The sequence below is a fragment of the Amphiura filiformis genome, chromosome 17, assembly GCF_039555335.1.
Source record: "Amphiura filiformis chromosome 17, Afil_fr2py, whole genome shotgun sequence".
Lineage (NCBI taxonomy): Eukaryota > Metazoa > Echinodermata > Ophiuroidea > Amphilepidida > Amphiuridae > Amphiura > Amphiura filiformis.
In genome coordinates this window covers 60,906,862-60,917,940 of record NC_092644.1, presented here as the reverse complement: position 1 = coordinate 60,917,940, position 11,079 = coordinate 60,906,862, and the positions used below count along the sequence as shown (strand labels likewise).

At 39.1% G+C, this 11,079-nt stretch overlaps 1 protein-coding gene across 1 annotated transcript; it reads right to left on the bottom strand.

Annotated features, from left to right (window-relative positions):
* Positions 1–10,501: 10,501 nt before the first annotated feature.
* LOC140137338 (uncharacterized) lies at positions 10,502–10,810 on the bottom strand. The gene has a single exon (XM_072158980.1). It carries the CDS (start codon positions 10,808–10,810, stop codon positions 10,502–10,504), a length of 309 nt encoding a protein of 102 aa, XP_072015081.1.
* Between the last annotated feature and the right edge of the window lie 269 nt (positions 10,811–11,079).

The following is an 11,079-nucleotide window of genomic DNA, read 5'->3' as shown; positions in this document are numbered from 1 at the left end:
TTTACAACGGAGAATTTTAAGTTTCCTCAGAGTCTTAGTATGTTCAACAAAGGACAAGAAATACGAATTGTTCGTTAAATTAGCAACGTCAAAGCAAGAATCGCCCGAAATTGTCAACGCTGTACAATTGGTAACACATAAAAGTAACTCTAATTGAATGTCAAAAGAAGTTTCTGGTCGAAACATTCGAAGTTTGACCTTCTGCACGTGATCCAACCATGTCTCCTGACCCTGTGAGTGGTCAATGTAATAACGAAGGACTGACAACATCTCTCCATCAATAACACTCTTCCCACAAAACATGGTAATCATTTCAACTAAACCACCTGCGAGTGAGTGTAATTCTGTTAATTCACCATGTTCATAGCCTGCTCCTAACCTGGTCGACTGGTCCGCTTCAAAAAGCATCAATATAGGAAGTCTCCACGGGTTCTTCAAGGGTCTTTCACACTCGTTTGCTTTGTCACTCTTCCTTTCCTGTAAATCGCCGGCATTAAAAATGCATAAGCGTTTAGTGGATTTCTTTTCAGCACACATGTAGTTCACAATCCAAGGCATCAATAGCTTTGCTGCCCTAATACCACTACCACAACAAAAGCGCAACATATACTCATATTCAAATAAATTTGTAATGGTTATCTTTGTACGATATTGCGCAAATTTCTTATCTGCAGCCTGCGTCGCGCTATCTGCTAAACACGCCAAGTATTCAGCTGCGCATATTTCCTGAAAGCTTCGGTGCAGGAATCTTACACATTGATTGGACTTTTTCTGTGAATCATCCGAAAATACAATCCCCAGTCTTTCTGCATTCTTAAATAAGTCCTTCTTAAATTCGATACCCAAATCAAACTCCTCTTTCCCTTGAAATAGGCCCTCGAGTGCTACTTTGCCAACAGAGTACAAAATTCTGTTTACCTTCATTTTGATTTCCCGTTTTCGTTTATCATCTAACATGGGTTGTTTTTCTTTTTCTTGTCTGTGGGTTTCAAGATTAACGAGGAATCTTTTGTAGAGTGATGTAACACTGGTAGGCAACGTTGTATCATCTCGCCACAATATACATAACATGCACATAAACAGGGGCATCTCGGATAATTCCGCAAGGCGTGGGGAATCGAAAATGGTCTTTAAAAAGGGCAACACTTTGCTAACCTTTGTATTTGTAAATCGTGAGATCAAATTGACCATAAAAGTATTCAACAACAGGTAGTACATTACCGTAACGCTGAACACAAATTTGTATAAACAACGTGCGGCGATGGTATACACGCGTTTAACAAAACGTCCCGTAGGTGGTGTGTTGCAAGTTCCCTCAATTTGGAAAAATTTTGAAGCATACTTTACTACACTTGCGGGCTTAAATCCTACTAAATTCACGTGACAGAATTTGTCAAATTTGTCAGTAAATTCTGACACCCTGCTCGTTCGAGTTGTTACAATTACATGACTTTTCCATAACCAATCGCTATTCAAAATCCGTTCGAATTCTGGAAAATTCTCGTGTAATTTGGGTTTGGCTTCGTCATAACCATCAAAAAGCAACAACACAGAAACACCCGTCTTCTTAAGGTAATCTTCAAGGCATCTCTTTTCCAATTTTGACAAACCAGGTAGAATTTGATCCGCTATTACATCTACTAGAGTCGTGTTGCTTTTGATATCCCTAACCTTAATTATGAAAAGAAGATCATACTTAGATAATGGAGAATCATTTCTTGTAGCCCAATCGTAGGCCAACTTGGACAAAGCCGTTGTCTTTCCAACTCCGGGTTTTCCTCTAAGAAGTATGCGTCTAATCGGGATTTCTGCATATTCGGTCGATATGTTTATGTTAACAAGATCTACGCATGAACTCAGCTCTCGCATCTTGACATTGAGAGTAGTATCTTGTTTTTCAAGCAGGTTAAGATCAACGAAAATTTCGTCCATTCTTGCCATACTTTTGGCTATATCAGGACTAATCAAAGGTATTTCACATCGCCCATACCGATCTTTAAGTTGAGCCTTTATATCCTCAATACTGATATTCTCAATATCTACAAAACAAAAGACACAACAGAAATTGTCATTCTGATAAATAGCAAAGACATTAGAGCATACATATAGGTATATCAAAACTACAAACTTATGAAGTTATGATGCAAAGTTCAGAATATAAAAGAAATACCTTTTAAAGGAGGGTGACGTGATCCGATCAACAACCTCATTCCTATTTTTTGTGAAAGAATACAGAATTCCAGAAACAAGACTGTTCAAGGCCATTGGTTTTTTTTAAATGTTTTAATAACCAATTTATTATTTTATCAAAGAAACTTGTTAAGATTTTCATTCATATTTGTGGTGCCTTAATTCGTCTTCGTCATATCATATCTCTATTAACATCTCTGAAATTTACAAGTCAAAAGAAATGAACAATAAAGTTTACGTTCTTTCCCACATAATAGAGAGATTGCGATTTCCAAATGTAGCATCGAACGTACGTGGAATCTATTCAAAATCCCGTCACAGGAGAGTGATTTTGAATAGATTCCACGTACGTTCGATTCGTACGTTTGGAAATCGCAATCTCCCTAATATAGTAGAAGTCCATCCTGTAGAGTTCGTGACCAACTCATAGAACAAAGATTTGAAAGTTATTTTGGGATCTTTGATTGATTCTGAATCAATTTAGCTTGGGCTCACCTCCTGAAACTTCCGGGCATTCCGGGGAGGGGTCAATCAAGGTTACATGGGGGTCAAATTTTCAGAATGCTCCAATAATGTCAAGTAATATATCAAATTACTCGTGTGGTCATGAGGATTCCAATACCCCAATATTTTGCCAGGGGGATGGTCCATACAATCACCCCCCCAATGTTGACGCCTGATAATGGGTTTCTGACCAAATTAACCTAATATTTGCGCGCATTGAATCTACTTTTACACCATATTTCATCAGTTTAGCTTCAAAATAGCAAAAATTTTCGCGGATTTATATCATAAACTAATTCTGTCGCCAAAGGGTGCTGGATTGACTATGCTTCAAGATTTTTTTCCAACTTCATCCCCCCCAATGTCAAAAAGAAATCTACGCCACTGCACTATGGCGAAAAATGTTCATAGGTCAACGACCTTTTTGAATTCTGACCATAGTAAACAACGTCCGATTTCGGTGATTTTGGTGTCTAATTATATGTTTTCTTGCATGAGAAATACAACGAAGCAAATTAAAAAACTATAAAAGGAACCGATGACCCTCTTTTGCAAAATGGCTGCAAAAAGCATCCATAATGTAATTAGGAGGTTGGTTCCTTAACAGTTTTTTGACCCCCATGTAACCATGATTGACCCCTCCCCGGAATGCCCGGAAGTTTCAGGAGGTGAGCCCAAGCTAAATTGATTCAGAATCAATGAAAGATCCCAAAATAACTTTCAAATCTTTGTTCTATGAGTTGGTCACGAACTCTACAGGATGGACTTCTACTAATACCCATTTCAACTCTTAACGTTTATTGTGATTCCAATAACCTCATTAGGCCTAAAACTTTTATCAAACATACTGTATAGATTGATTCTTGTTTGACGTTCACATTTTAATTCCTGCCAATGTAGCATTTTTTGCACACACACCCTTAGAGTACACACACCTAAATCAGGCATGCCGCTTTAGAATTTCCAGTCACTGGACTTTTGTGATGTCAAATTTTCCGCAATTTTATTTATTTTCAGTTCATTTTGAGACGCCTTTGTCCATACGCGTTTTAAAAACAATTTCCAGACATTTTCATGAATGTGTTTTCTTTCCGTATACACCCCCCTACACGCTTACAGGAGTTAAGTTGCCCCCTTTCCAAAACCGTGTGACTGTTCCAAACCTCGTTTGGCGGGAACAATTATTATAGCTACATATGTTACCAAGTACCACTATTGAAAATAATCAGTGCAAAGAGGCTTACCTTTGTTATTTTCAGCATCACAGTTTTCGTGCCCTTCAATGAGTCCCTTTATTGCTAATGTATGGGCTGCCGATTCTGCAATGTAAGTTAATATATATATAAAGAAAGGGACTAAAGCTTAAGTTATTTAGCATTTTGTTTGAGCTTGATCCCAGGTGTGTGTCCGCCCGGATAGAGAAATCTATCAGCACGTGAAATCATACTTCATTAATTTCATAGCTTAAAGGGGGTCTCCGGCAATCGTAACATTATGCCTTATATGTTAGAAAAATAATTATCAAGCACGAACCACATTGTCTTATTTAAAACAAACTCATATTGACCATAAAAACGAATAAAAACAGTCGGCTCTCAACACGCGATATTCAAAATTCCCGCGCCGAAATAGTCTAAGTGCAATGACGTAATGGCTATTTGTGCTTGATTGTCGTCAGCCTTCATTGTATTACCAGGACGTCATTGCACTCAACAATTTCAGCGCCCGGGAATTTTGAATATCGCGTGTTGAGAGACGGATGTTTTTATTCGTTATGGTCACTATGAGTTTGTTTTAAATAAAACCACGGGATTCGTGCTTGATAATTATTTTTCTTACATATAAGGCATAATGTTGTGATTGCCGGAGACTCCCTTTAATACAAATGCTTAAGCAGGTTATCAGCCTATTGAGGGCTCAAACGATGGGTATAAACAACTAGAGCTGCTGTGGCTCAAGGGCCACGAATATCAGGTGTGGCTTCCGAATGCAATGACCTCTGCCTGACCTTTGCCCTCAACTATTACAATCACTTCATTTCTTCGTAATTAGGTCGTTTTTCTGACCAATTATTGTAACTATGAAGAGGGTAATTTGACCGGCGATTACCTGTAGATGACCTTTGACCACTGCTGACCTTGACCCCAACCCTTGTAAACAACTATTACTTTTATTTGATTTATCATGATGCAGTCATGGTCCATGGCAAAGGCGATTCGACCTTTGTGGCATTAAACCCAGTTAACAGGAAATTAATCCAGTAAATCGATTCAGTAAAGCAAATAAGCTCATGCATTCGATCACTAACGGCAACAAGCTTCGGTCGATTACCCCAGCTGCAGCGTGTGTAAACTCTAATTTGCATAGAGGCTGTACGTGAAATTATTGATTGGCTCCAAACAAAGGATTTGAACCGGTGCACGTAATCATGGCGCAGTGCAGTCCATTCAATCAAATGTTGTCATCAACCTATTTGATCGCAGTGCATTGTTATGTGTGTGAGACGAACTGTCGCGGTTGATTGCAATCAAACAAACGATGTCTTATGTATTACTTTGTTCCGTGATGAAAATCGTGATGTTTTATTCAATCACTCTTGAAAAATGTATTTCTTTTGTAGGCCTATTACTTTGTTTTGTGATGAAAATCGTGATGTTTTATTTCATCACGCTTTAAAACAAACGATTTCTCATGTATTACTTTGTTTCGTGATGACAATTTTGATGTTTTATTTCATCACTCACGAAAAATTGATTTCTTATGTATTACTTTGTTTCGGGATGAAAATCGTGATGTTTTATTTCATCATCACGCTCTAAAACAAACGATTTCTTATGCATTATATTTGTTTTGTGATGAAAATCGTGATGTTTTATTTCATCACGCTCTAAACAATAATTATAGTTATGCATTTCAAGAAAAAAATCTGATTAAAACGGTAGGCCCTATGTTGTTTAGAAAAAATGTAGAAAGTGATGATGATGATGATGTCCCGTGACGGCCTCCACTAACTAGCTACTAACTTGGGTTTATGGGCGCTGATATTTCATGTTCACTGTCACTTATTTATCAGAAAAGTGCGACCATTTGTCAATCACCTACAGTACCCAATTTCGGCATACTATATAAGACACTCATCATGATGATTGCCAGAGAATAGTTAAAATGTAGCTTGTACCGTTTTTTTTGTGGCATCCTTCAGAAGTGAGCGGTCCGATACCAATATTTTCGGTCAAATCTCCATTCAATTAACACGGGGAGTTGGCTAGCTATGCCTTGCCCTCACTCATATTTGACAAAAGTGCGACTATTTCTGAACATCTAACCTAGCTGTAATTTTAGGTCATGTTAGAGAAATATATTTGCTAGAAGTTTGGAGAATACCTAACATATTGGCTGGTTATTTTTCACACAGTGATGTTAACTAGGCAAGTGCCTATTCTTCCAACGTAGATCATTTGTAGGGGTCACGCGTCAATGGTGAGAGCACTGTGTATTGTGTATAGGAAAACGGACAGTAACTGCAGTATGTTTTAAGTTGATAATCACGAATATCATACATTGGCGTAAAACGTGTGTATGGGGGTGGGGGCATTGGGCCTGAATTGTCAAAAAGTATCTAAAAATGGGTCGTTTTGCCAAATGGTGGGGGGGGGGGGGCATGTCCCCTGTTCTTCCAGGATTGACGCTCATGATATCAGGATGGTGACCCCCGATGATCTCTAAATGACCTTGGACCTCATGCAGTCAGTATACTAAATGTATATAGGCCTACTACTCTCAAATAAGCATTTTCTTGGCTAATTTTGGTAGCCAAAGGGGATCATTTGGCCAGATGACCGCTGAATCAACTATGAAAATGCAGTGCTAGCTTTTCGTCAGACACAATTTGGTAACCATAAGGCATCGTTTGACTGAAAAAGCCCCGCTTGACTCTTGCGTGACCTTTGACACCAATTGAATAATCCTACATACGTAACTTATAGAGCAACATTAGGCCAGTGGTTCTTTTAACCATCTTTGGCGATATCATAGCATGTAAAATTAGAGTTGTAGTATAGCAGCATTTAGAAATTTCTTAATTTATACTATTCACATGACCTTTGACCCCTATTTGGGTCAGTTATTCTCAGTTTGGCCAACTTTGGTCAAAATTGGCTGAAGCATTTTATAAGAGGGTGGATGAGAATCAGAAGTTTTGATAGCTCGACAATATGTCAAGTGATAGCACACCTGATAAAACTTTCAACGGGTTTAAGCCTTCAGGTTCTTTCAAAAAGATGTTAGTGAGTAGGCCTACACATCGTTTATTGAGGATACAGGTCATTATATTACCAACGATGGATGATCTTTCCAGAATCTTCCCCAGGAGTCTTTATATTCTAGAGTAGCCTAGGTGCTGAAATATATATAATCTTGATATTTACCACTCGTTGTGTAAACTTGAATATTGTTGACATGCTGCTCGCCAATATGCGTCACTCCACCCTTGGCCAACGTAAGATCTCTCTGGACAGTAACAGGTCCACTTGCTTTAAATTGTGCAAGTTCTGCATCAACAATGGCCTTGTTGATTATACGAGTGTCTCCTTCATCGTTGTTCTGGATGACGCCGTGCGGATAAATGGCAACAGCGCTTTCGCTCTGAGCAGTTTTATCCAGACGGTGCTTATCGGACTTCTCTTCAATGCAGACGGGCTCTGTTTATTGGTGCAGATAGACATAATCATGTTTTTAGGTTTAATTCATAGGATATTCGACATCACACACTGCGTACTTCTCCCATGAGACTTTCTGAGGGAAGCGAGTCAGAACATTTTGCAAAAATAAAGGGGTCAAAATAAAAATCACCAAATCCTTTGTAACGTTCTCTTCATATAAAAATGAACAAACTGCTGTAATTTTTCGAGACAAAGGGAATCCCAACTCGTAAAACACATCTCCAATCTTTCTCTCTCTCCCTCTCTCTCTCTCCAGCTCTCTCTCTCTCTAACTCTCTCTCTCTCTCTCTCCTCTCTCTCTATCATTCTCTCTCTCTCATCCCCCTCTCTCTCTGCCTCCTCCCTCTCTCTTCAATCGATGCGCTATTATACAAGGTAAAAATAATGGGTTCCGCTACCGACCCCTGGGGTACGCCGCAATCCAATGGGAGCAGGTCAGGGAGCATAGAATCACTCACCCACTTCTGGCACATATAGTGAATATATAAATGATAATTACCTAGACTCTTATAATGAAACTCATAGACATGGCCGAGCCTTAGTGGTGTTTCAGTTGACGTAGCATCACTTATTATCCACAGGCAAGCCTTATCACCAATGCTTTGAGGAGAGCTTTGCACGATGAATATATTTCTCCTCAGCATATGAGCCATTGCCATTACAATGATTGCATCAGCCCACTCCCCATCTTTTGACATGGATGCAAGGTAGTCGTCCCAGTCTGGTTGTGTTGCTTGAAAATCAATAACACCTTCTGGGACCTAAAATAGACATCGCAACGGTTAGGGACGCACAATAAACGGGGGAGGGGGCATGGAAGTTTTTTAAAACAACAACAACAACAAAACTCAAGAATGGTTCGTCACAGATAAGTAAATCCATATTTTTCCTGAATCACTACGGACCAGAGGAATGCGAGGTATGGCCATTTTATAGTCTGTAATCTGTATACCTTTCTGCGGGGGGGGGGGGGCACTTCAATATGAAATGGATAGGTGTAGGGCTGGCACTTTCGCACTAAGGGGCATATGGTGAGAGCAAAATGTAAAAACATGGGGTCATTGGGTGAGAGCATGATTTTTGGCATTCAGTGAGAGCAAAATGTAAAAATATGGGGTCATTGGGTGCAGAACATGATCTTCTAGTTCTAAATGGCTTCAAATGTCTTTTGCTTTTTCAAAATAAGTAACAAAATCAATGATAAATGGAAGTTGCTGTTCAAATTGAACTTGTAAAGGTCTTCGGGTGACAGAGCATGTGTTTGTAAAAAATATGGGGTCTTTGGGTGACAGCGATGCTGAAAAAGGGGTCTTAACAGCCCTACATACGCGTCACCTCCAAAGTTGGAGTGCCCCTGGACCTTTCTCAAGTCAGGAATTTAGACATTTTTTAAAATTATTTTATCTGTAAATGTATTGACGAAAAGCACATAAAAATATACATTTTCAGAAAAGAAATGATGCAAGGAATCCAACTAGTATATTTAATAGATTCCTGCAAAAAATTAACAGTTCGTGGAAGGTATACGGACTATTATAAACACAATTTTGAAATTGGTTGTCCTAAAAAGCAAATCCATCAAAACAAAACTGAAGAGACGAAAACGCAAATATAAAGGTGGCAGGCGGTCGGACTAAATTATGAATAAATGAATACCTATACCTTACCTCAACTGTTGGATGAGATTTAAGAAATTCTACCACAGACTTTCGCAATTCTTTATAGTCTAGGAATGGAAGATTCAGCACCACCAACTGATCAGCTACAGCGTCAAAAAAACAGTTGCCATCATTTGATGTTAGGTTATTGTGAAAACAAAGACCAACTTTGGCGCAGTTCTCCCGAAGACGCCGTTCTGTATCAGTTTTAGAAGATTGTTCTCCCAAAGCGAGAAGTGAATCTAAATAAACATGAAAATACACAAAGTTCCAAAATGTTCAGTACAAATAGAAGTAAACAGGGTATATAATTATACGGAAATGGGACGAACATAGCTGATCTTTTTGGGCCTATATACACTGTATATTATACAGTCATGTTTCGACCTCATAATGTAAGTACTATTAATAAAATAAATATTATATAATAACAACAAACAAAACAATATTGTTTGCACATACCAACATCTGATAACAAGGAACACTTCTGGAAATCTGATGAGGATATTAGACCTACTTCTTGTTGTCTCAAATCTTGGAAATCACCATGTTGAGCATGAGGAACATCTGTAAAATACAATATTGTATATTATTAAATTAGGATTAAGTAACAAATTACTCATGTTCAGCAAACCAAAAACCGGACTGAAATGAACCTTTTTTTTTTTTAAATTCATCATCATCATCGTCATCATCATCATCAGCCATATTCAGCCCACTGCAGGGCGAAAACCTCCCCAAGTTGGCACCAAAGATTCCTGTCATTTGCTTTTGCTATCCACCTGATCCCTAACGGGATACCTCATCCCTTCATCTGACCTTCTGTCTGCCTTGGTGTCTTGAGCCCAGCCAAGGCCGCCATTCTGTGACATTCTTTGTCCATCTATTATCTGTTGATCTTGCAAGATGGCCAGCACAATGCCACTTCTTCATCTTTATTGTGTGGCTTATGTCTGTAACTTCTGTTTGGCTCCTGATCCATACCACTGTTTTCCTGTCCCTTTGGTGAAGCCCAGCAATCAGCATGCATCTTTCCATGCTATGCTGCGCAGTTTTCAGTTTTTGCTCCATCCACCATGTTTCAGCTCCGTAGGTCATGGCTGGTAGTACAAATTGGTTAAAACCCTTTCGTTTCAGACAAGTTGGCATCTTGCTTCTCATGATGTCGTTGAGTTTACCAAATGCACACCATCCAGCCCTAGTCCTCCTTTTTACTTCATCCATGTGATTTGCGAGTCATGTTGATTAGTACACATATTGGTCCACCTTTTCTATTTCTGTGTTCCCTACCATGACCAGCTAGCTGTTCTGTGGCGAACTGGTTGAACATGTCTTTTTCATGTTAAATCTTTAGTCCCACTTGGTTACTTCTCTGGTTCAGATCATTGATCATTTCTTTTAGATATTTGGCATTGTCTGTTATTTTGACTATATGTCATCTGCGAAGCGAAGGTGACTGTCTCCGTTTATGCTGATGCCCTTATATTCCCAGTCCAGGTGCACCCCTCGTTTGATAGATATCTCATCACTGTCCTTGTGGAGGCGGATTGTTGAAGTGCCCTTGCTGTAGATAGTATCTATTATCTGGATGTATCCAGGATGGACGCCTTGCAGTTTGAGGGCTGTGATGACTGCCTGGATGCTATCAAAAGCTTTTTCGTAGTCAATGAATCCAAGGCACGTGTCTATATTCACCCATCTTTTCAACAATTTGGTATTGACATGAAGGTGATCCATGGTAGAATATAGCCGCTTTGAAACCCTGCCTTTTCCCTGGGTTGGTTGAAGTCAAGGATGTTGGTGATCCGATTTGTTATAACTTTGGCGAAAAGGTTTTACGTGTTTGATAGTAAGCTGATTGGTCTGTAATTCTTCAAGTCTTTGATGTCCCCTTTCTTGTGGATGAGAATTATAAGGGCATTATTCCAACTGTCCGATGTCTGGTTAGTCTGGATACATAGTGTGAATAGCTTTGCAAGTTCTGCCTTTTTTGCGCTGCCTCCATC